Consider the following 27,480-nt stretch of genomic DNA (forward strand, 5'->3'; position numbering starts at 1 on the left):
AATTGAATTTTAAATAAATTTAAATTAAACTTGTCATTTTCATTTTAAAATATCAACCTACAATTTTTTTGCAGACCAAAACATTTTAACAACCACAAATATTTTGTTGATTTAAATATATAGATAAATTTATGACAATGTTTTGTGTGTTATTTGGCATAAATACATTGACTGGCAACAGGAATACCAAGAACCTAATGTAAATACATCGGCATATGTAGATCATATAGTACAGTCGGCAAACTTGGACTTTTAGCACTGTCGGCATATGTGAAAAGCGAGGACCTATTTTTTTTTTTTGAAGACAAAAAAATATTTATGTTATTTTTGCTTCAGGCAATAAAAATCCTGGATCCACCCCTGAAACACCTTACTTTATGAAGTTGACAAAATAATGTTGATCAAAAAATTATATTTTTTAAGGGTTTTAATAAGAAAATTTAAGTTTTGTTAAAAGATATTTAAAATTGAAAAAAAAATTAGTGTCAAATTTTTTTCTTTATATATCTATCAGATATATAATAATTGTACTGCAATGAGAAAACACAAACTTTATTGAAATTATCTGAAAAATACACCAAACATAATTTATTTAGCAAATTGATAATACACATGTATCAATATAATTGTAACATAAACATAATATACACATCAAATATAAACATAATATACATATGTACTAACATGTTATAAACGTACAATGTGTGATAAATTTAAGAAAATGTATTTAAGCTTAATAAAATATAAAATGTTCGTTTATCGCATTTATTATTAGCGTTGTTATCGACTTCAACTAAGTTGACTAGTCAAAAGTCAAAATTAGTCAACTAAAAATATATAAATAGTTGATTTAAATGACTATAGACTTCCTACTAATTGACTAAAAGTTGATTTAGTCGATGAAAAGTCCTAAAATCCTTTTACCTTTTCATTCAATTTAACTTTCTAATCTTTTATTTTTGCTTGTTTCTTTAAAAACAAAAGGATGTACTATTATAACTAGAGAGTCACGGTTAGTGGTTTTGCTAAATACTGACTATTTGGCTAGACGTTCAGTCAAAGCACTAAATATTTGGCTGCCAAATATTTCGTGACACTTTCCTATTTTGAGGGTTGCGATCTGGTTCATTGAAGTGTATATTGTGGGTATACTGGCAAAAGATGTCAAAAATTGGCAGTTTTGGCTGAATGATGCAATATTGTAAAGTTTCCAACACTCTACAAACTGGCAAAATACAAGTTAAATGAAACATCTTTAAGGATGTTTAAATGTATTTTTATAATCAGAGAAAAGCTTTTCTCTGACAGAAAACCCTTACGAGTGATGATCAGCTAATGCAAAACATCCTAATATAGTTTGCTAAAAAAATTTATTATTTGCCAGTGGTAGCTTACACAGTGAATAGCTATTTTAGGAAGTATGACATGTCTAATTATAACTATTACTTATTTTTTGTTTACTCTTTTCTAATTTATCTAATTATTATCTATTTTTTGTTTACTCTTTTCTAATTTAATCAAATTTTTAATTAAAAAAAAAGAGTTTTATCTAATTCATATCATATTAGCATTATTTAGGCTCTTTCCGGTGCTCTATAATAAGACTGTAAGGACTTCTGGGAGCACCATAATAACTACATAAAAAAATAAAATAAAAACAATTATACCTAATTAAACAATCAGTTATGTATTTCAATAGTTTTTTCTTTTTCTTTTGTTTAATCAATGCTTTTGATTTTCATAAATACTTTCATACAGGGCTGCTCCAAGCTGGCTAGGGGATCTGGGGTAAAATTAAGTTGCAAAGTTGCAAAATCAAAATGCTTTCTATACAATTACATTGTAAATATGATTTTAAAGACTTTGATATATAGCAAGTATTTAAGGCAGTCCCTAAATCTTTGGGGTCTGGGAACAAACTGTCAAGTTGTTGGAGCGGTTATTCTCTCATATTGTTTTGCTGCATTAACATTTAAATGATATGATGTTAAAAAATAGAAAGCAAAAAAAAATTACTTAATTATTTTTAGGACAATTTATTTAAAAAAAAAAAAAATTATTTCCATATTTCGACTAAATCGACTTTTAGTCAACTTTAAAAATGTATTTGTCTATTTTAGTCAACTTACGAAAATATATTAGTCGATTTAGTCGACAGTTTAATTATTTAATAGTCGTAACATGGCCTACTATATAACAAGGCTGGACTTGTTGCTTTGAAAGCAAAAAATTAGTGGGCTGAAAACATATGGGTTTGCAAATAAACATATGGGTTTGCAAATAAAGCTTGCAAATAAACCAATTTAACAATATTCAGATGGTTTAAATTTTATATGTTTTTTAAATATAACTAATAATTTTTTTTGCAATGCCAAAAAAGCATTGTGTTGTTGATTGAAGGAGTAATTATAAGTGAATGATTGAAGAATGTTCCAGTAACAGTGACCATGTGTCATAAAAACTGCCTTTAGTTTTTATGACACATGGTCACTTAGCCCCGGCCATAGCCCCAGTCGTTTACTACCTAAATGGTTTCGAAAAAGTATATCAGATTTGTATAAATTATCTCTTTATAAACTACAAGGATATCCAATCTACGCAACTGAAATAATTAGATTTTCTCTAATGCATAGTATAAATCAAAACAAGCGTATACTTTGCTATTAAAAGTGTTTACACTTCTTGGCATTGATCCAATATCAGGATTATTATTACTTTTGGAAAATGGTAGGCATAGTTGTGTTCATGGTGGTTAGCTTAAAAGAATCGATCCCCTTTGTTATTAAGGCCTGTCTAGAGTTTCAAACTTCTGTTTCTTTCAATAGTTCACATATAGAAGAAACATTAGAAACTTTATATAAAGCTTTAATGTATGACCTAATAATAACTGATAATCATGCAACAAATATTTCAGCATTCAAGATTCCATGTTTAAAATTTGGTAAACAAGATAGTGACATATTTTTTACTTTTATGGGACATCCAGGGTTTACAATTTATATGACAAAGTTCATTTGCTAAAAAATATTAGGAATAATTTATTAAATTTAAAACGGTATGTATTTCCACCTACCGATTTCAACAAGTTTGACGATATTATTCATGTTGAAGCTAGTCAAATTTCTTGGAGTTTATTGCATAATATTTAAAAAAAGATGAATTGTTTCCTGCTAACTTAAAAAAAGCTTTTAAGTTATCTGCACAAACTTTATATCCTGGAAATAACAATCAAAGTGTTCATTTAGCTTTAAATATCTTTGATGAAAACACCTCTGCTGCAATCATCAGCTCTTTTCCAAAAGAAATTGCAACTGCTGGATTTCTAAAGCTTTTTAATATTTGGTGGACTATTTCTAATTCAAAGGTAATGTCTAACACAAACAATAAGATTGATATTACAGCTATTCCAGGAGATAAAAAATCACAGTTTATTTGAGATAATGTAACGTGGATTATAAACAGAAAAAGTTACAATTTAAAATAAATATACTTTGTCTGTTGAGACAACTAATGCATTAATTACAACATTGATTTTCAGAAGGATATAAGTATGTTTTAAATAGCCGGTTTCTAGAAAGGCATTTTAATAACTATTGTCAAATGAGTGGTGGAAGATTTTTAGTTAGTTTACGCAAAGTTCAACAATCTGAAAAGATATTTTGGGAGAAATCCAATGCCAATAGTTGGACAAGCAATCTGAAATCCAATACAAAAATTGACAGAAATGACCGTTTATTAAAATTGGAAAATTGAGCAATGATATTCAAGAGAACGAGGTGTCTCACGACTCTCTTATGAAGTTTCCATTAATGTACCTGTTTACATCACAAAAAATCTTGCATACAACTGTGCTAACTGTCTGACAACATGAAGTTTCAATCAGGTCTCAACAGAATATCTTGAAATTCTGTCATGTGGTGGTTTTAAAAAACCTTCTAAACGATTAGCTTATTATGTTTGTAATGGGTTTATAATTTTGGATACTGTAAAAAAATTATTATTAAAGTTTTTTACATAATATAAAAAGTGCATCCTTGTTGGCACTTAAAATGTATCAAGCAAGTGATAGTAGTTTTATGTGTATAGAACATGAGGAATGGGGAAGGAAATTGGCAAACACAATTGAAGAGCGTTTTTCTAAAAGGCGCTACGTCCTTTTTTTCAAATATTAAGTTTTTTCAACATTTGAACTTTTTAATGATAAACGTACAAATATAACAATGTTAGTACCAATAAAAAATTTGTTCATCATCTTTATTTACAATTACAAAATTATAGATATTAGAAAAATCTTTGCCTGACAATTAGTTTTTTGTATTTTTCTCAAAACAATAAAAATGTGATTGCATCTTTTAGAAAAACACTCTTCATTGTTACCAACATATATTTCAACAATGAGCAACAAATTAAAAATGGAAACATTAGAAAAGATGAAGTTGTTGCTTTTAAAGTTCAACAAACCATGAAAGACATAAATAAATGAAACAATAATATATATATTAACAAATGAAATAATATATATATATATATATTAACAACATTGTATAGATATTTTTTCCTTTAGAAATAAATGAATCTTAAATTGATAGATTCATATTGTAATACAAATGTTGTTTTTTTAAAGTAAATGTACAGCGGAGGAAATAGAATCAGCCTCACCTTTATTTTTTGTTCTAATTTAACAAAAATGGCAGTAAAACAATTATAAAGTCTACTTTATTTTTTATTATCTTCTACTACAACTAAAAAGTTTATAAATTGGTATGTTTAATTAGTCACAAATGGAAAAAAAAATTAAAGTATTCAATTTGTGGAGAAAATAGAATTAGCCTTGTTTACGTTATATACAAGAAAATACAGAAAATGTTTTACGCTCATTTAATACTTAGTATTGCTTCCTCAATTTTTAATAACGTCAAATATGCGACTTGACATACTAGTCACAAGATTTTGGATAGTTTCTATAGATATCTCATTCCTAGCTTCTCTGATATGAGTTTTCAGCTCCAAGGTGGATGCAAATTGCTTACCTTTTTCATAAACCCTTCTAGAAAGTACTCCCCATAGAGTTTCAATTAGGTTAAGATCTGGACTAGATGCAGGCCATTCCATTATGTGAATATTTTTTTCTCTAAACCAAGCTTTTGTAAGCTTTGAGTTATGTATAACATCTTTATCTTATTGAAAAGTGAAATTTTCACCTATCAATTCCTCACTATGTTCAAGCGAACTTATTTTTAATAAGTCAATGTAGTCCTGTGAATTAATTTTTGTTGAAATCCATGCCAGTGGAGTTTTCCAGAAAAGGAAAAAGCCCCCAAAATCATAACAGTTCCACCACCAAATTTATGACTCATCCGAGTTTCTTTCTCTTTTCGAAAATCATGCCAGTAATATTGATAGACATCAGGACCACCTAGATTGAACTTTTTTATTATCACTGAAGAGAACTTGATGCCACTCTTCCTGCTAAGACATATGTTTTTTTGCAAATTGTAATGTAACTTCTTTATGACGAGCAGTAAGTTTTGGTTTTGGTTTACGCTTAGATTTGTCTCACGCGTTGAACAGATACAGTAATTGTAAATCAAGACGAATTTGAGATCCAATCATCTGCTGAGCAACAGCAAGACGTACAATAACTTGTTTAGTAGGATTATCAATTTTACGTTTGCCACCAATTTTTTTATAAGCTCCATAATTAATGCCAATCTTGAAGTAATTATTAACCACTTTTGGAGATCTTTTAATTTTCTCTGCAATTTCCTTATTAGATAAGCCTGTATCTTTGTATGCTTTGATTACTGCTAATTCTTCATTAAACGCTTACCACGTCCCATTTCAAATTAAGGTATCAAAAACCAAATGTTAAAAACTTTATGAGCACTGATTTCACAGTCTTTGTTTAACTTACAAATAATAATAATAAACCAAGTCACAAATGCGTATCACCAGATCAAAATATACAAGTAAACTGAAAATAATTATTGATGAGGCTAATTCTATTTGTTACCGCAAATATCAAGTATTATACATTTTATGACTTTATCAAATGTACCACAATTTAATTATGCTATATTATAATCTAAAAAGTTGTTGCTTGTAACAATAATTATATGCGTGTGGATACAAGATGCACCGCACAAACAAACAGATTTACAAAATATTGGTAATAATAATAACTAGAATTTCAAGGCGAATAAATTAAAAAATTAAAAAAGGCGAATCAAGTAAATTAATCAAACTTCAATAAAGTCTGATAAAAACCTTAAGGTTTTGATTTTGAAAAACTTTATAGAATCACCCATAAAAAACTTTATAAATTGGGACATGTTATATAGTAGGCCACGGTCGTAACAAAACTAGTATTTATGATGAGTAAATTGAAAAAACTTAATTTTGGTGTAGTATTTACACAAGGTTTAAATACTGCACTAAACTCTAAATGTTTGATGAAACTTTTTGTAATGTTTTTAACTTAAGTATATAATTGTTTTTTAATCTTTAGGTTCAAATCAATATGTTTATATGTAGTGAAAATTAAATAAAATTATTTGATTTAATTATTCATTATTCCTATCTAGTATTAAGTGACCCGACCTAGTATTAGGTATCTAGCATTAGGTCCCAACCTAGGTCAAATTTCAAAAAATAAAAATCTTGTTTAAATTGAAAAATGAGAGCATATGAGTATCCATAAAGCACATAGTTTTGGGTAACTTAAAGCTTAGGTAATTTTAGTTTTTTAGTGCTTATATAGAGAATAGAATATTATAAAAAACAATGAAATTTAAAAAGAATAAAATATTATAAAAAACAATGAAAAGAGAATCAAATATTGACTAGTAGCAGAGACATTTAAATTTTAAAAAAGTTATAGTTCAAAACAATAGCTAAATTTTTGTAATTAAAAATAAAATATACTTTTTACCATGTTTGTTATCAAAGAAAGTGTTGTTTGATATGTGAGAAACATTCCAATGGTTTGAAGAGTTTTTTAATAAAAGAAAATCAGGAGACCATTTTAAATTTGGAACTTGAATAAAATTTATCCAGTCAGAAGGTAGATGATGCAAACCCAATTCATGAAAAACTTTCAAACCAGACTGAAAATAAATAATAATAAACTATAAATTAAAACAATAGTAACAACAAAATAGTAGACAAAAAATTAAACAACCCACAAAAATCCTCACAAAAGCACACACAAGTGTGTGCTTTTGTGAGGATTTTTGTGGGTTGTAAATGTACATGATACAGTATAGACTATACTGTATCATGTAAATGTACATGATACAGTATTGTCTAAATATTATAGCTGGTAGAGGAACCAGCGAGTGTCAATCGAACACTTCAACAACTAATTTTTTAATGTATTCTTTTTATACTTTTAATCATTTGCTTTATCTTATCATAAACTTTTTTGAACTGGTGTAAAGATTTTGCGCTGACTATGGCTGAGCTTTTGCCAAAAATTTACTGGTAAATTGTTTTACCAATTTACCGGTAAAACAATGAAATGAAAAAGCAACGTTGATAAATAAAAAAACAATGTTGATAAATAATTATTCTTACTATACTAACACAGGAAAAGTTGGCAACAAAAGCTGCAAAAAAAAATCATAAAAGTCTAAGTCTAACTGTTTTCCCAAAGCAACCAAACGAAAAAATAATTGCAAGACTTACAGCACTCTTTGGATTTAGTTTGCCATTGTTAACAGCTCTTTCATTCAATCTGTGTGAAAAAGTTTATGATTTTCCAAAAAATCAAAAACTTTTTCACACAGATTGATTACACTCCCTTAAAAAATTGAAGGCACATGAATATTATTAGTCATCAAACGCACACATACATGAACCTGGACTTTACTCAAATTTCTGGATCTCTGCCAGCTGAAAAAGGTTGTCACAGAAAAAGTGCCTAAATGTAGGTTGAACATTGGCAATAGCATTGTTTGCTCAATTACGGATGGAGCTTTTATGATGAAGTTTTAGAAAATTTCAAGCAGAGCATCAAACGTGCTACACCCATGGAGTGCATTTGACAGTTCAAGAAGTGTTGTACAAGAAGCCTTTCCAAAAAATTGACAATAACAGATTGGATGTAACAAGTGGCAAAGATGTCACTAGTGATAAATCTAAAGTCACCAGTGACAATTCTGAATGTGACACAGAAGTCTTTTTTTTTGGTGATTCCATGGATGAAAACATTCCCATTTTAAAAGTGAAAGTACACTTGCAATCTGTCATCACAAAAGTCAGTTGAAATGTCAAGTTATTTCGAAAATCTCCAACCAAAAATAAAATATTTTTATCTGTCGATAATATCTTAGCATTTAAATTTTTTTTAAATAATTCACTCCTAACAAGGCTGCAAGCACTATTTAAGGTTGGAGTTAAATTTAAAAAAAAAGAGTTTAATTAAAGAGCAAGAAAGCAATTGACAGAAGACTGTATAAGTAGAGAAATCACAAAGACGTGAGAGAATTATAAAGCATTGATGTGTGAGGAAAAAAGCTTGATGAATAAAAGTTTTTGGATCTTGTCTAGCAAAGAAAGATCATTATTTAAAGAACCAGTCTAAATGTAACAACAGTAATCAATACATGGATGAATAAGAGACTTAGAGGTAGAGAATAGAATCATAAGTAAGAAAATAGCAAACATAATAAAGAGAGGCAACTTTAGCAGATGCTAAAGGATTGTATATGAGGGGTAGCAGGTGGTTAAAGCGAAAAGATGTTAAAGCGAATTTTTCCTTTTTTTTTTTAATAATACTGATTTTTATCTTTTTTTTCAAAATGTTGCATTTAAATAACTTTTTATTAATAATTTAAATAGATATTTTATCAACTATTTTTTATTATTAATTATACTACTTTAAGTTTATTAAAATATATAAAATTTTCTTTTTTATTAAATTTTTTTTTTTAAATTAAAAATAAGCTAATAAATACCAGTAACTTTTTTGCTCTTACTTTTTTTGCTTTAACAACCCTGAACTGAACTATATGAGGAGCCTATCTGTAAAACGCACCAAGTCACCAAAATAAAAATTTTGAGTTAATTCCATTTCCACATTCTATATACTGAAATATCATCTATTTAAATATTAAACCAACTGAAGATCAACTGCCTAAGTTATCAAAAGGTGATATTTTGCCAAGAGTACATAGAGTATATAGTTAGGTTGTCAAAAAATAGGGCCACTTTTGATGCAAGATTCTCAGGGAGTTCATTATTATAAACGGAAAACAATAAAGGACAAAGTATGGAACCTGTGGCACCAAAAAAGTTACTAAAAATAAAGAAGAGTATTGTCCTTCAAAAACAACTTTAAAGCTGTGATTAGAAATAAATGATTCAACGATTTAAAAAATCTTCCTAGATACACCATATAAAAATAACGAAACCTAAAACTAAAACTAGTTTGTTAAAAAAAAAAAAAATGTAAAAAAAAAAACTTTTTCTAATTTGAGAAATTTAAATACATTTGTCAAATCTAATCAAAATTAAATCAAAATTATTTTCAAATTTATTATTTCTTATTTTATTGTTTTTGAATGAATAAAGCACATCAACAAGTTTTATTAAGATTTGTTATTCAATCACAAGCAATAAACCAAGAAACAATAAATTTAGAAATAATTTAGATTCATGTAAAAAAATTTAGATTAAAATAAGATTATAGAATGCTATAGTTATTTTTTATTACTAAGGGTCAATTATTTAAAATTTTTTTGGGAAAAACAAGGCAACCTAATTGGGCTGAGCTATATTTTTAGCTCAACCCAACAAATTAGAACCACTGTTTTGAAAATAAAGTTAATTTTATTAATATTACCTCTCTTTTTTTGATATTTATTGTTTTTGAAGTGATAAATTCCCCATTGTATTTGTTTTCTTTAAGCTTACAAGTTTTCGGTGTTTTTTTGTTACAAAAACAAGATTTTATGGAACTTATTGACGGTAGAATTTCATTGATAACTCCAGTCACCTGTTTTAGCAATTTTTTAAAAAAACCATTAAAATAAACACAAACCAGGTTATAACTTATGTTATACTTAATGACTATTAACTATAAAATAACTATATATTTAAATATTTCTCAACAAGGATTGCTTGTTTTATAAACTTTGATGGTCTCCACACGCTTATGTGGATGTGGATCCTAACCTGTGATGAACCAAAAACCAGAACGGATGAAGCCATTAACAAGTCTTTTAAAAACTTCCAAATGTTAAAATAATCATAGCGCGTATAATCGCGAATTCCGTTACTACTTCGGACTAATTTTCCGTAGAAAGTCTTTTTCCGCTTTGTTTAAACTTTTTTCAACAAATTTTAATTCAACAATTTTTAATTCAACAAATTCCACAAATAACCAATGTTTGTTACATCACTTAGTTTTGCATTAAATTGTTTTACAACAGCCATGGCCCCCACATTCTAGAACAGAGCCCTATGCTGGGCCCATCTGCGGGTTTTTATTTTTTGCGTTAGAAAACATTTTCGCAAAATATTTTCAAAAAAATATTTTGCGGGTATAATATCTTCCAAAATATTTTCGAAAAATTAGTAAAAATTTAGGCAATTTTTCATATATCTGCCTAGCTTCCTCAAAGCTGTAAGATGTTACTATACATAAGCGCTGTCCATCTGAAACCAATTTGGGCCATGTACTAGGGTCATCAAGAATTATCTCAGTGTTTTGATTACATTAGATTCAAAAGTATCATCTGCATTTAATTCTTTTTCTGCCACACTATCGCTAGACTGTGTCTAGTCTCATCAGAAGCAGTAAATCTATGCGCATTTCATTTGTCTAACTTTTCACGTATTGAATCTATTTCAAACTGATTTCCAGCTCTCAACTCAATGATACAGTTATGCTCTCTGCAACCCTCAATTTTACCATTAAAAGAATCTTTGTTTTCATATCGGAAAAATTTGGTTATTGATTGACTACCAAGAGATTATTTTTATCTTATCTCATTTTTAAGTTTTCTCTTTTGAGCTACAGATTTATGTTTGTAACTTGAGTTTGAAATGATGTTTAAATAACTTGACAATCTAAAAAAATAATTTTACTTTTGAAACATCATTTAAATCCTTAATAACAAATGTATCTTTTAAGGAAGTTAAAGTTAAGTTTTGAAACATCAGAGTCATAATATTTTCAAATGATATATGTCTGAACTCAAATAATTTCAGAATAAATTATTTTCCTTTTTTAGTTTATTGATTTCATAACAAAGTTCAACTAATGTAAAATGATTAACCTGAAAGATTATGGACCAAATTTTGCAAACCAATCCATTAACGAAGAAAAAACTATTATATGAGAAAAATGCGGAATTAATTTACCCAACGGTCCGCATAATAGCTTTAAGACCGCTCTTAAGTGCATATATACATGCTAAGCTACTTCTTAACGTTAACGACTAGTAACTTATATTTCATAACGAAGATGTGTTTAGCTGCAGGAATCATTCAAAGAAAAAACAATAATATATATGAAATTAAAAAAACAATAAAATATATCAAAAAAGTAAAAAAACAAGAATGTTGCCTGATTTGTTTTAATTTCTGTTTGTTTTCTACTTTTTAATTTTAGACAATGTTTTTGGCTTAACATTTTTTCTTTTCTTTTCAAATTTATTTTTTATTCAAAACAATAATATTTCACTCGGATTTACTATTTTTCCGGTTACTACCACCCTCTATTTTTCCGGTTACTACCACCTACTGGAGCCCTCTTTACCTCCGGGCCCCAGTGCTACAGTACCGCCATCCCTCCTCCCCACCTTTGTGGGGGCCATGGCAACAGTTTAGTTTTGAATTAAAGCAACTTTTCAAATATTCGTTTGCTTAAGTACATTAATTACTACTTAGAAATTTGTTTTGAGCAGTTTGATTATTCTTATTGGCATTTGGAAAAAACAAATGTCTGCGTTGTTTTTAAACAAATTGATCTCGTATTTTTGTTTGATATACTTAAATATTTTCAAAATTGTATAAATTGTTAAGAACCTTGTATATGAAGAAGTACTCTAAACATGGAATTGTATACTGCGGACCAAAGCAACGGAACACTTTTTAAAAAGATTACACATCGTAAAGTTATTACATTCCTTCAAGTTTGTAATAAAAAATTAAATTTTTAAACAAGATACTTGGTCGTTTACATAAAACGAAACAGCGCTATGTTTTTATGTGCATGCTCCAGAAATAGAAATCTAAAGCGATGTAAATATGAAAAAAATTTATGATTTATCAATAGCTGCAATCCGAACATTTTCTCAAATAATTTTACAAATAGAAATTTCCTAAAAAAATGTAAGTAGGAATAGTTCCTATTATAAGCAAAGTTTACATAAGCCTTAAAAAAACCTTGAAATTTGATTACGCGCGAATGTAAAGAACGGAAAAAGCAGCTTGTCAATAAAGGTAAAATTGAGAATTTTAAAGTCAGGATAAAATAAAATCTGATCGTAAAATTTCTAGATTTTTTTTTAATACTGAAATTCAGTCTATAAACAACAGAACAAAGCAAGTTTTAGCATTCAATTTTTTTACTTTACGTTGATGGCTTACAATTGATGACAATATTGTACTGCTTTTGGCTGGTTCTAAACTATGTATAAGTGCTACAACTCAACTCAAGCTGCTAGCGTTGTTTATAAATTTGTATTCTCTAATATTATTTTTTTGTCTTCAGATGGAACTACACAACACAAATTTGAAACTCATGTGCAGAGTTTGTGGCAAAAGGCTTGGAAAAAAGCAATACCCTATGAGTATTAGCCTGAAAATCAAAATAGAAGAAGTTTTATTTTGTCAAACTGACAGATGTAGAGTGTGTTCATCCCAAAAGAACATGTCATAAATGTTACTGCACAGTTAATAGTGTTAGCAAAAGGAAAAAAACAACATCTCTGACTTTATTTTCTGGCTGGCAGCTGCACAACAGCAACTATGTAGTGTGTCAGATGGCTGAGAAACTGCAAGAGGGAGCAATAGGCACACAATCAACTTTGAAAACAAAAAAAGTTTTTTTAGGAAAATCTGGAAAAAATAAACGTTGGACAGTTGCCATGCTTACATCAGTAAAAGAAAGTTTAGCACTTAACATTATATTCAGTCTGAGTGAAAATATGGATTTATCAGAGCTTAAAAATTAACTAAACCCTTACTTAGAGCTATGTCAATGCTGTATGTGTATTAAAATAATAATTCTTCAACTAAAAATAAAATAATTTTTATGTCTAGCTGAAGAAATGAAACAAAAGCATTTAAATAAATATTTTGCCCGCAATGCAAAGAAAACATTTATTATGGCGACTTGATGAAAAGTAAAAAAATTGATTCCCTGCTTAAAATGTTGACACTTGTATGTTCTTCATGCAAAATGAAATTCAATTTGAAAGTGGAGGCAAATCAATTCAATTTGAAAGTGGAGGGCCAAGAGTAAGTAACTTTTCTCTATTTCACAACAAACAAACAAAATTAGCTTTATTAAACCATAAATTATAATTAATTTACTTGCTTACATTCCAGCCAGTGTTATTTACACATACACCAAAAGCTTATGTCTGTAGCAACCAGGCAGCAAAATCAACCACCCACTGTTGAAATTCTTTCATTAAGAGACATCTTGAAGTTGTAGCAAGCACTTTAAATAATGCAGTTGGCTATTAAACTTCAAAATTGGTAAAAGCTCTTCCATAAGAGACAAGACAAGCGATACTAGCAAATTCAACAATTAAACATGTTGAAATAAGTGCAAGTGAAATGGTAGCTATGAAAACAGATGTGGGTATCCCATGGAAAAAACTTAAAACAATGTCTCAGTGAGTCGTTGCTGAAACCTGGTCTGGAGATGACATTGTGGTTGAAAATGTTCCTTTTACCTTTTACAAAGAAGAAAATTGAAAGTTTGAAATAAATCTAGCACCTAGGGGTTATACAAAAGATTTTCCAACACATTTTTAGCCATATTGATCAACTAGAAACACCTAAAGTTACCTAAGCAAAAATTAAAATCTTTAGAAAAAATATTTGTTAAGCAAATGTATATCAATATGCAAATGACACATCTCTTACATTAAAGCAACTTTTAACGCTTCAAGTGTAGCTTACAGCATTAAATACGATTTATATGATTTGTGTATCTTTGTAAGTTGCCAAATTACTTATATTTTTATTTATATATATAGTTGTAATGGTCTTGTAGATCATAAGTTCATTCCTAAAAAAGATATTCAAGTTAAAATTGGAGGAGATTTTGGTGGAGGAAGTTTTAAGATGAGTTACCAGATTATAAACACTTTAAATCCAAATAGTAAAGAAAATACTATTGTTTTCAGCATTTTTGGGACAAAGGACTACAGAGTCAATATCAAATTAACCATGACAAGATTTCAAGAAAAAGTCTTAAAATCTTGTCATGGTTACAATCTGTTCTGAAAAATATCATGAATTTATGTCAAAACAAAAACAACTGTCAGACCTTCAAAATTCTATTTTTAATCTTGATGACCAAATGCAGCTGGTGAATGATGCTATGACAATGGCTACATTAAATAATCATGAAAATGTGGAAAGTATAAAATCAATTTACATCTCTCGACTCGATTTTCTAAAGAAAATGTAAAAGGAAATGGTAGGCATTTCTTAAAAATTTTTCATTGACGACATGATAATGTTAAATTCTGTTTTTTTTATAGAATTATTGTTTTGCTTTAAATTGGTACCGGCCTATAATAACTAAAACTCTCAATCCTTTAATTTTTAGTGTAATATTTGTTAAAAACTATGTACAATGAAAAAAAATTTAGTGTTATTAAATAAAAAACTATTAATGCTCATAAACATCCAGAGTCAGCAAGTAATATGCAATTTTAACAGCTTTTTTGAACATTGATTTCTTCTTACCTAGTCAAAGTTTGAGTCTAAAATATTGCAAAAAGGGATTTGATCAGAATCACCGTTATATTATTTATAGATACAAATTGGTAGCATTTTCAATAATGGTTTTTAATTGTATTGTAAAATCCGTGTTGTCAATATCTCAAGAACAGAAAACTGTAAAAACCTTATTTTTGGTCAAACCCCTTTACAGAAACCTGATAACCAGTAACAAATATTTTAGGTTTACTCTTCAAGTAGTTAAAAAGATATCCTTGTTCAAACTTGAAAAACTCATTTACTCAGAAAACAAGAATACAAAATAAAATCTCTCTAAAACATTCAAGACACATATGAGTTATCATCCCAAAAACATTTTCTTATGACTGACACTTTAGGTCACTTTTTACTAAGAAACACATAAACATAAATTTTTGAAATCTACAATAATTATCTTTTTCAAATAAAAAAAAAGGTAAATTTTGAAATTTTATAGGCTAATACCACCTTAAGTGGTACTAGCCTACAAATAAAGTATTTGTTATATCTGTATTATTCCAGACCAATGTTTCCTCGTGGAAGCTAATACTACTGCTATTTAACTAATTTTTATTTAAAAGCAATTATAATACTTCTATTATTAAATACAATGTAATACTCTGGAGCTTGAATCTACACTGAAGAAAGGTGAGAGATCATTCACACAACAGATTGAAACAACATCACAAAAACTGAAAGTTTGGCGAAAAGCATACCATTGAAAAAGTTTTATCGGGAATCGTGTACATAAAATGCTTTAGGTTTCCTTTCTTTTATAAATGAATTTATTCCAAATCTAAGACATAATTATAAATAACAATAATAACAAATAATATAAAATCATGCAATATATCTTTTAAAGAGACATTTTTTTTTTAGAAAAACTCTAAACTAATGTTATGTAATTCTATTCCAAAGCTTGTTTTTGATGAAAGATTTTTTGGAACAAACATGCACAAAAAAGCAATTAAAATCAGTAGAAAATATAAATTACTCCTTCATAAATTTTCTGCATGCTATAACATATTCTCTCCAAAAAATACCATGACAGCAGAAATACTAAATGAACTTGGTATGTTTTATTTGATTTTTTTCTATTCTTTCTGGTTTTAATGAGTTTCTCAAAGCGTATGGGAATTTTATTGTGTTTATAGTCATTGAGGTTGAAGAGTATACTGAAACTAAAACAATAGCTAGCAAGATAATTATGATGATTTAACTTATAAAGCTGGGATAATAAGTACACCACAATTCATGTTGCTATCATTTTTTCTTTAGAAAAAAATTGATGAATTGATGCATTTTTACCGTACAACTTGGCTTGATGCTTTATTGCCTCCAAAGTTAGACTTGTTGGAAGATCACGCTATTCCATTTTTGAAAAATGGGTTGCTGGCTTTAGATTCTATGGCGAACAAGGTGGAGAATCAATTCATCTTGAATTCAGCAATTTAAAGCGCATTTATTAATCTATCCCTTGCCCAACAAAGTGGTTAAAAAGCATCCTAAAATGTCACCATCAGAAAACTAATCCCAAAAGCAGGGTGTTAATTCCTGAATCATGTAAAACAAAGATAAATAACGAAATTTATAGTTAAAAATACTTTTGGCAACAGCTTTTACATTGTTAAAAAATATATAGCTCCTTTTTTATTAAAAAAAATTGAATGCTAAGAACAGCCGAAAGAAATAAATGGAAGAAGATGTCCTCAAACTTTTTCAAGAAATTTGGTTACATTTCCACGATTAAAAACCTAAAACATAGAATCCGAAAAGTGTAAACAAATCACGTGTAGTTAACCAACCACCCTTCTCAACAACAAATGTTAACGAACGTTTAGATGTTCCTTCTCTTGTTTTAAGTGTTTTAGTATACAACTGGGTTATCGTTAAACTAATTTAAATTAAAATAGCAATAAAAAAATTTATTTATGTTGAAGAATATGTAATTACTTGGTTTCCAGTGAAAAATTACGTTTGTTTCCAAGGACCGTAGCCATTTTAAGTGTTGATTTTTTTCGTAAAAATTGCGCATGCGTATGATAACATAGCCCTACTAAACGACCGTGGATAAAGAGTTATTTTGAATTCCATTTATTAATTTTTTATTTGTCTTTATTTTTTAGTTTTTATTTGGTTTGTTTACTTTTAGTGTCTTATATACTTTATATTTAACGGTGGTTGTTATTATTTAAATGACAACTTATATAAATCTTATTATTTACTTTTATAAATTTAATGTACATGAATAGTATATGCAAATATTACACCGCATGACCTCGGACCACACCAGTTTAACAGTGGACCGAAGTATAAAAAACTTTTTTAGTAGAGGAAATCGTGTGTACGTCATTATGGTGGTATCCATGTAAAAAAAATTATGAAAAAATGATTTAAATTTTTTTTTTTTTTTTACTCAAACAGTATCCTGTATATTTTCATTCCAAAAAAATAATTAAATCACCTACCATTATTTCTTGACAGTTTTGATAACTTTTTAATCTATCCATTTTTTGAAGTTTACCTAGTAACGCTCTTAGTTACCGTTCAAAATGTTCTAAAATAAAAAAATCTCATATTTCTAATTTCTAAAGTTTTGAGCTGTTGGAAAAGATTATGCCAAAACCTAAAATGGAAACGCTGCTTTAAATACAATGGGTACCTATTCGCTGTAAAACATTTTACCAATAGCAGAAATGGAATCCTTGGCATTTTAGAAAATTATGGATTGACACGAACAGTTTCGCACCAAATTGCAAAGAAACCAGATATTTACGTGTAAAACGCATAATCAAAAAAGCAAAAATGAAAATGTAAAAAAGCAAAGAAAATCCATCAGAGCAAAACAGAAGAGCTACAGTGACATTCTAAAAATAAAAGAAGCCATAGAGGCTCTTATGCTACAGCAAGTTAATAGGATTTCAAGATTTATTTGTTGAGATTTTTATTTTTTAAACTTTCTTTGGTGTTTTTCTTAGCTTCGCATTCCGAGCGTTTCTTGAAAACTTGAAATGCGATAACTTAATATTGAATGGATTATTTATTTTCAAATCTTTAGTTATATTCATTCTATTTAATCTTCAGAATTTTTATGAATCACTCTAAATACTGATTTATAGACCTAAATGTTTTAAAACATCCCACAAAACTATTGAAATTAATTGGTTCTTCTAAAAAAGTCAATAACTTTTTAATATAAAATCTGACGGTAAAATGGATCTACCCACACTGTAGAATATCCTAAGTTGCTGATTTTGTGACTTTTTCTCCCATTGGGGATCAACCAAATGTAATTTTTTATTTTTTTAAATCAACTTAATTCTCTCCAAGAAACTATTTAAACACTTTAGTACATAATAGTATATAGTTCTTTTTATTTCTTAATTCTCAAATCACCTTTTTTAAATGACTACCACCTTATTTTTTCTATATGACTACCACCTTATTTTTGTGTGTGAGTGAATGTAGAGTGAATGTAGGGGAGGACAGCCTTTCTTTTGTAGATTTTTTCTTTCCTTGATTAATGTCCTTTTTTTTCGGTATCTTGAAACTAAAGTTGTCGAACTGCATTATTATTATTACTGTTATTATTATTGTTATTATTGTTATTATTATTGTTATTATTATTATTATTATTATTATTATTATTATTTATTTCGCCATAAAGGAAGTATTTACAAAATCAGACTTGAATAAAATTTATATACACGATTGGGGCAAGAAGAAGACAAATTCAGTCTCATCGCGAAACCCCTTCAAAACAAGATTATAAAAAAAAAAAAAAAAAGATTACCGTTATCACAATGTAATATATGCATAAAGTACATATATAAATGCAAGTATAAATATACTTTTTATAAATATATAATTTTTTTTTAAACTTTTATTTATTAAGATTTCGAATTCAAGAATAAATAAAAATGCGATAAAACATGAACATCAAAGAAAGGTAAAGATTCAAATTAAAATCAAAAATAAATATGATATATTGTTTACAAGTAATTAAAGAGATCGGACGTGTTATTGGAGCTTAATAAAGTTATTCAGTTTTTTGGTATATGTATACAAAATACTTTGTATATTATTTTCACCGTTTGGAGCAGATTTATCGGTTACTAATACTGGTCTACTGGTTTTGGTATACTTTTCTGCTTTCACGCTGTGATTTTTAACAGAACTGGTAAACTCAAGTTATAAATTTAGTTTCAACTTAGCTTTATTTAATCTAATATCACATATTAATATATTCAACCAACCGTATCAACTCTGAAGTATATACTCCCGAGGGACAATTTAAATCTTATCTCAATTAACGACAAATATCGTAAAAAATAAAAATAAAATTGGCTGCTTGGATACCGTCACCACAAAAAAATGGTAACAGAGACGGAAATAAAAGCGCTAAACAAGAGAATATCTGTTCTTGAAACAGCGATTGTTGTGAAAGATAATTAAATTGTGGAATTAGAGAAAAGAGTTAAAACGCTGGAGGACAAAACAACAAATGCTGTGACTTCAACAGTGAACATTGGAAATGATTGAGTTAATGTGGTGTCGCGAAACGCAAAAAACCCGAAAGAACAACTAGTTGTAGTTAACGCAGCAATTAATGAGCAGGAGGAGCGAAAGAAACGCAAAAAGAACGTCATTATATATGGAATTAAAGAGTCGAGCAAAACTGAGAGCAAAGATAAAATTGAAGAAGACAAGAAAGCAATTGAGGACTTACTAAAAACAATAGGAAAAGAAAATGTTAAACCGATACATTTAAGGAGATTCAAATCAAAAAACGCTGCCAAACCAGGCCCGATTCTACTCGAGTTATCCGAAGGCGAAAGAAATCCTCTCTTACTCGCGTCAAAAAAGCTAAGAGAAAAGCAAGATTTTAAAGAAGTCTATATATGCCCACAGACTTGACAGAGGCCGAGAGACTACAGGACTTTGAGTTGAGGAAGAAACGAAACGACTTAAATTCGAAGCTTGACACCAACTCGTCCTTTCGATATGCGATTCGTGGAAACGAGATTGTACGATTTAAAAAACAATAATAGAGAAAAAAAATGAAAGCGAAAAAAAGCGAAAATTTATCGTATTTATCCTGTATATATTTGAACATAATCGGAGTAACGGAAACATGGTTTGGTGAAACTTCAATTACGTGTGTGGAAAATTTTTGCTTATATCGTAGCGACAGAAAAGATGGCCGCGTGGGCGGAGGAGTTTGTATTTACGTGAATAGCGAAATAACGTCTTATGAAGTAAATGAAAAATGGCTATTGACGACTGACTTAGAACAAATCTGGACTGTACTAGTTTTCGGGAACGACAAATATTTGGTAGGATGCATATACCGACCAAACGATGTGGTAGATATGGAACTGTTCAGAAATATTTTCAGAACTGCAAGAGAATATGTGGACAAACGGGGTTTTAAAGATCTTTTAATAATGGGTGACTTTATTTTTCCGAAAATTGAATGGTCAGATGGAGCAGTTCATGCAATAAATTCCAGTGAACACTCGATAGAACATCATTTCTCGGAAATAATAAACGACGAATTTCTAATTCAGCACGTCGCGATACCTACTTTTCAACTAAACGAATCAACGTACAAGAATACATTGGACTTACTGTTCACAGTAAACGAACAAAGATTATTTCAAGTTGAGACAAATGCGGTATTAGGGAATATAAGCAAATGACATCTTGTAATTTGCTTTAAATATGCACTCAATCACCATGAGACAAAAACTGTAGCTAGCAATCGGAAATATATTTTTAAAAAAGCTGACTTCGCAGGAATGAACAAATTTTTTACAAATACAGACTGGGTAAACATTTTTGATGCAATTAATGTCCAGGAGATGTACCACACGCTCATTTTTTATGTTAACGAAGCTTGTCAAAAATATATACCGTGTCACAGCTCGAAAAACAGGACTCGTAAAAGAATTTTTTGGATTGACAATGAATTAAAAGAACTTGTGAAGAACAGAAGACGAATGAGACATTTAAACTGTTGCACAAATTGGAAAAACAAAAATATGGTAAACGAATACAAAGCATTGTGTAAAACAGTTAAAATTGAAACGAGAAAAGCCAGAAAAAAATACGAACGCGAACTGGTCTACAAATCGATTAGAAACAAGAAGATACTATTTAAATATGTGAACGATCAACAAAATGTAAAGAACTCAATTAAAGCGATAAAAAACGTCGAAGGAAATGTTACAAATACGACTAGTGAGATTGTTGACATTTTAAACGAAAATTTTCAAAACTCTTTCACTAGAGAGGGCGACCAAGTATTACCAGAATTCGGATCAAGATGTGGGGGTAAATATTTAGATTTTGACGAGAGTGCAATTAATTACAGTGACGTAGTAACAAGATTAAGCAAATTATCCATTGAGAAATCATGTGGAGTTGATCAATTGAGTATTATCATTTTAAAAAAATGTGCTGAAGGACTAGCAATGCCAATCACATTGATATTTATGTCTTCGATTGATAAGAGCGAACTACCTAAGCAATGGAAATTTGCGAATATTACCCCAATCTTTAAGAACAAAGGCAGTAAGCTAGAAGCGAATAATTATCGACCAGTATCACTGACTTCTGTGCCGTGTAAAATTCTGGAGAGCATAATAAAAGACTCACTTTTGGCACATTTTACGAACAATAAATTTTTATCGAAGTGTCAACATGGATTTGTTAAATCTAGATCATGCACGACAAATCTCATGGAAACTGTGGATTATTTAACAGAAAATATCGCACTGAATCGTCCAGTAGATGTGGTTTATTTAGACTTTGCGAAAGCTTTCGACACAGTGCCGCACAAAAGACTCGTTTTAAAATTAAAACCGTATGGAATTACAGGAAAGCTGCTAAAGTGGTTAGAGGAATTTTTAAAAGATAGAAAGCAACGCGTAGTCAACGGTGATACTGTTTCGAGCTGGCGCGATATCTACAGCGGAGTTCCGCAGGGATCGGTAATTGGCCCGATATTGTTTGTTTTGTTCATAAATGACCTGCCGGATAGAATACAAAATGTAGCCAAGCTCTATGCAGATGACACCAAAATAATGATCGATGTGAACTCAATAGAGAAAATAAACAGTCTTCAACGAGATATAAACAGTGCTTGGGACTGGTCTAAAAAATGGTTAGTGAAATTCAATAAAGAAAAATGCGAAATAATACATTATGGAAGTAACAATCCAAAACACGATTATTCTATGGATAATGTTGTCCTAGGACAAACTACTATTCAAAAAGATCTAGGCGTATTATTCTCAGCAAACATGAAATGGAGACAGCAAATAATATCTTGCAGCTCGAAGGCAAATAAAATGCTGGGAATGATTAAAAACACATTTGCGAAACTGGATGTGCAGACTCTTAAAGTCTTATAGGTGACGTTTGTTCGCCCAATAATTGAATTCGCGGTTCCAGTGTGGTCCCCTCAGCTTAAAGGAGAAATAGAACAGCTCGAGAAAGTTCAACACAGGGCTACGAGACTCAATCCGACTCTGGCAAAAATGAAATACGAGGAAAGACTGGAGATTCTTGGCTTCAGCCCATTATGTGAACGCAGACTTCGTGGAGATTTGATCCAGACTTATAAGTTATTAAATAAGATTGAAAATGTGGACTTTTTAAACGGTTTCAAGCCTAATGATTTTCAATTATCTAGAGGAAACGGTGTCAGGTTTGAACGCGAAAAAACAAAGTGCAACTTAAGACACTCATTCTTTACTAACAGAATAACAAAACCATGGAATAAACTACCTAAAGATGTAGTCAATGCAAAATCAGTTAACAGTTTTAAAGCACAATTAGACAATTGGCTCCTTTTAAATAAAATTAATACTGACACGGCTGTCTAAGTGTGTTATTAATACACACACTCGTCGTCTTCGGGCGGCTACAGCATCTACTACTATTACTACTATGATCAAAAATAAAGTAAATAACAAGTAAAAAACAAGTCATTACTCCTATTTAAAAGTTTCAGAAGAAATTTCGGTTCGTTGTCAATTCAGGAAAAGTTTCAGTTCGTTGTCAATTCAGAAGAAGTTTCAGTTCGTTATCAATTAACAATTATATTGTAATAATATTGTTTATTTATTTTTTATTTTTAAATTGACCAAGGGAAAAATTTTTTTCAACTCATTATCCAATAGCGTGTTCCATAACTTAGGTCCTATGATTGCAATCGAGAACTTAGTCGCAGAATAATATGTTTAAATATAATTGTTATTTGAAAATCTAGATTGGTATAAAAGATTTATTTTATCAAAAAAATGAGTTGAATAAAATGGGTGCCATTTTATTATCTACTTTGAACATAAATATAAGAATATGATATAGATTAAGTTTAAGTACGTTGAGTATTTTGAATTTAATAAAAAGAATTTTAGTGTGCGAGAAGCGATCCACATTTCCAATAATTCTTACTGCGTGTTTTTGTTGAATTAGAAGCTTTTTATTTTTAGATACATTAGCGCTGCACCAAGCAACGTCGGCGTAATTTAGATAGCAATGAATAAAAGAAAAGTAAATGAATTTCAAACAATTTTGCTATAACAACTGTTTGGCTTTGTATAAAAAACTTTTTGAGATTTTATTCTTAGGCCTATACTTTTTGAGATTTTATTATGGATTAAACGTATGTGCTCTTTCCACGTTACGTTTTCATCTAAAACTACACAAAGAAACAATAAACAACGCTCTCTTTTGACATAAGAGATATTAATTAAAAACTTATGAAGTTTTTAGGGAATGTTGTCTTTATCATGATGACGACGGAAGAAAGTATATTTTGTTTTTATAATATTTATGGACAATTTAATCGATTTAAATCAATCGCTTAGTTTTGCAAGCTCTTTGTTCACTGTTGCAAATAAAATATTATTATCTTAATTAGAATAAAATACGTTAGTATCGTCGGCAAATAAAATTGAATTTAAGATTTTGGAAAATTTACTCAAGTCATTTATATAAATGAGAAATAAAAGCGATGCTAGAATTGATCATTGGGGGACTCCGCAGTTAATTACCATTAAATTTGTTTTTTCACCATCATATAAAATGCATTGTTTCCTATTCTTTAAATAACTCTTAAACCAATCTAAGTTAGAATTTATGATAATCTACGGTATCAAACGCTTTGCTTTGATCAATAAAGACACCTAAAGTAAATTTTTTTTCATCAAAAGCTTTAAGTATTTCATGTACAAGATTAAATATTGCTTCATCGGTCGAATGACCGGCTTTAAACCCAAATTGTTTATTTTAAAGAATATTACTTACATTTAATAAAGAATAAAGTCAATTATACATCACACGCTTCAAAATCTCGGAAAGACAGTTAAGAACTGAGATCGGTCTGTAGTTAGAAACATCAGGAGTATCACCTGTTTTAAAAATTGGTGGAACCTTTGCACTTTTTAGTTCTTCAGGAAAAATTCTATGTTTTAAAGACAAATTAAAAACATGTAAAAGTGGTATTGTTATATATTTTAGTGATTTACTAATGACATTACTGCTGACATCATCTAAACCTGAACTTTTGTTAGGTTTTAACAAAGATACTGAATTTAATAATTTTTCCAGTTGTTTGGAGTTTTTCTCCATGTCTGGAAGTTAACTATCTCAAACATCAGACACCAAAAAATCCTGGATCCGTCATTGGGCCTCTGCTCTTGCTTTTGTTTTCTGAGTAAGACCATCGTTAGGCGGCTTAAGTAGAAGATAATTTTTAACAAGTATGCACCACCAAAGAATCTTATGAACCTTTGAGTAGTGCTGGAATACCTCATAGGCTCGACTAGACCATGGCCTAGGGTCCCATATAATTAGAGGCCCCCAAAATTTTTAAAAAGGTATTTTTTTAATATGAATGATATTTTAGTATAATATTTTATTATGAATTAACTAATAATGCAAATAGTGCGATTTAAACATATTTATTATTATTGTACTTTATTTATAAAAATACTTAAAATATTTCTGTGCGAGGTAATCCTACTCTCTCATCTGTAGAGATTTGAAAACTTCCAAAATGTTTAGAAAAGCGAAGTAAATAAATTTCTAAGTATATTTTGAAATTTATTTATACTTTAATAAATAATTTTAAGTAAATAACTTTCAAACTAGTTATTTTAATGACTACTTTGAAATTTATTTCGCTGTTATTACTACTATTGCTATTATAATTTTTTATTAATTGCTTTTTATTTTATCCTTGTTAAAAATTTGTTTTGTATTGTCTATTATTTTTCTTAGTTCAAATTTTTAAACTGCGCGCGAAAAGTTGATTGCAGCGATTATGAGCTAAAATTTAAATTTAGTTTAAATCATAACAATAATCCATTGCAAATTCTTTAAAGAAGGTAAGTCTTAGTTTCGTTTTTCATGTTTACACAAATAAACTTATACAACTGATGATCTTTTGTTTCTAACTTTCTGATTAAATCGGATTTTGTTAAAACATTTTCAATTTTTAATTCAATATGAAAATTGACAGTTATTTATTTATGGATTATCATAGATTAAACAATGCAACGATCTTACTTAAGTGGGTCAAACAAAGTAAAAGTAGCAAAGGAAAAAATCAATTATGCTGCTGGTTTAGCGAAAATTCCGAAATTATCTTCATTTTTCAAGGGTCTATTCCCCCATCTATCAACCAATGAAAAAATTGAAACTGTTAGCAATGAAATTGTAAGAAACTAATTATTACTTATTGTTTTATCAAATTCTAAGCATTTTAAAATGGATGTTTATAGGAGTGTTAGTAAATTTGCAGGTTTAATCACAAACAGATAAAATTGTTCATTTTGACAGCATCGATTTTCCTGCTCATCAAAATGAATCAAACCCTCAGAAGATAGCTGTTGGAAAGATCTTGAGCAACACTTAGTTAGATCTGATCCTCTTACTTGTGGAAATGAATCTTCTATTGAGAAAGGCTGTCGTTCAGTGGGGCAATTTTAATAAAGATGACGTCAGTTTTTGGATTATCCATGGTCCACAAGAGTGTCAAAATCATTCTGGACTAGTTCAGTGTTCTCGTAGATTTTACAATACAGAATCCAAGACATAGTATTGTTCAGAGAGCACATTTTATGGGAAAAAAGCAAATGGCAAAAGGTTTTTGCGAGAATGGCTCATTTATTCCCAAAAAAACTGGTTGTATGTAGTGTTTCCCTCATAAACTTTTTGTGTCTTAAGAAAATTCAAACAAACTCACTAGCGATGGATTTAATGATTGAAAGAGTATTTATCAAATATATCAACATAAAAATGGATCTCTTCACAGCGAATGCATGTTGATATATATTTGGAGAAAACAATGCTCTGTTGTATGTGACACCCTTTAACTTCAGTTCCTAACGGAGCAAAATTACTGGAAAGAAGTATTGAAACGTCTTATACCAGTCATTATAACGTTATCTGAACGAGGTTTATCTTTTTGCGGAACAAACGAGCATTTTAATGTTCCAGATAATAATAATTATCAGGATTTGCTAGAACTTGTGGCTCAGTTTGACCAACTTTTGAAAAGTCACATCGCAACATATGCGGATAAAGATAAAGGAAATCCATCTTACTTATCAAAAACAATATACAAGGAGTTGATTAATATAATGGAAGAAAAAGTGCGATTTCACATAATACAAGAAATTTTAGTCAAATATGTCGGGAGTATACAGAGGGATGCAAGCGATAATGTCTAATCTCAATGAGCATGCGGTATATATACCGTGTGCTACGCATTCGTTGAACTTAGTTGGACCAACTTTTTTTACAATGCTGCTTGTTTGCAGTTAATTTTCTATCGTGCAACTATTCTATACGTATTTTTCAAATTCGACTTATCGCTGGGATGTCTTAAAACAACACATCGGGAACGAAAAAGTACTCAAATCATTATCAAAAACGCGTTGAGAGGCTCACACAAATGCCACCGAAGCAGTTATCAATTCTTTTAAGCAATTTTTACAGCATTGATTGAGATTGCTGAAGATGCCTCTCAAAAAAGTGAAACTAGAAACGAAGCAAAGTGTATTACAAATAAATGGGAACTTTTGAATTTGTCTTTATGCTCGTATTGTGGAGCAATATTTTAGTTAGTTTTCGATCGACAAGCAAAGCTCTTCAGTCAAAACAAATTGATCTCAAAACTTGTGCTTTAATGTTCTCATTGTTAAAAAATTTTGATAAATTTGAAAACAAAGCAAAATCAATCTTACCAGGTATTGCCTATGCGAATTTGCCTAAAGGAAGAACTTCTAAAGAACTTTATGCCCCGTACGTGGTATTACCTGCTCGAGTTAATTTTTTCGTACCAACGGGTTTATAGTAACTATTGATAGGCTTAAGAGAGAGATAATTGAGCGAAGCTAAGTTTACTTAGAGGTTGCGAAGACGTTTTCTTTTTTGATTTTCTTTTTTGGCTAACTTTGAACTTTCGGAAAATGACTATCGACAGAATGTTTCTAATTTAGTTGATTTTTATTC

The 27,480-nt window shown here is 29.3% G+C and overlaps 1 protein-coding gene across 1 annotated transcript in view; it reads right to left on the minus strand.

Moving 5' to 3' along the window:
- The window catches only part of LOC100198092 (ATP-dependent zinc metalloprotease YME1L1), a 52,520-nt gene extending 42,195 nt beyond the window's left edge, over positions 1-10,325 (minus strand). The window contains exons 1-3 of the mRNA XM_065809182.1: positions 10,177-10,325; positions 9,845-9,997; positions 6,932-7,106 (exon numbers count right to left, since the gene is read on the minus strand). Of these exons, the coding sequence (XP_065665254.1) occupies positions 6,932-7,106; positions 9,845-9,997; positions 10,177-10,212 (364 nt within the window). The 5' untranslated portion in view covers positions 10,213-10,325. The remainder of the gene's footprint in view (positions 1-6,931; positions 7,107-9,844; positions 9,998-10,176) is intronic.
- Positions 10,326-27,480: the final 17,155 nt, after the last annotated feature.

This window comes from Hydra vulgaris, chromosome 11 (genome assembly GCF_038396675.1).
Source record: "Hydra vulgaris chromosome 11, alternate assembly HydraT2T_AEP".
Classification (NCBI taxonomy): domain Eukaryota; kingdom Metazoa; phylum Cnidaria; class Hydrozoa; order Anthoathecata; family Hydridae; genus Hydra; species Hydra vulgaris.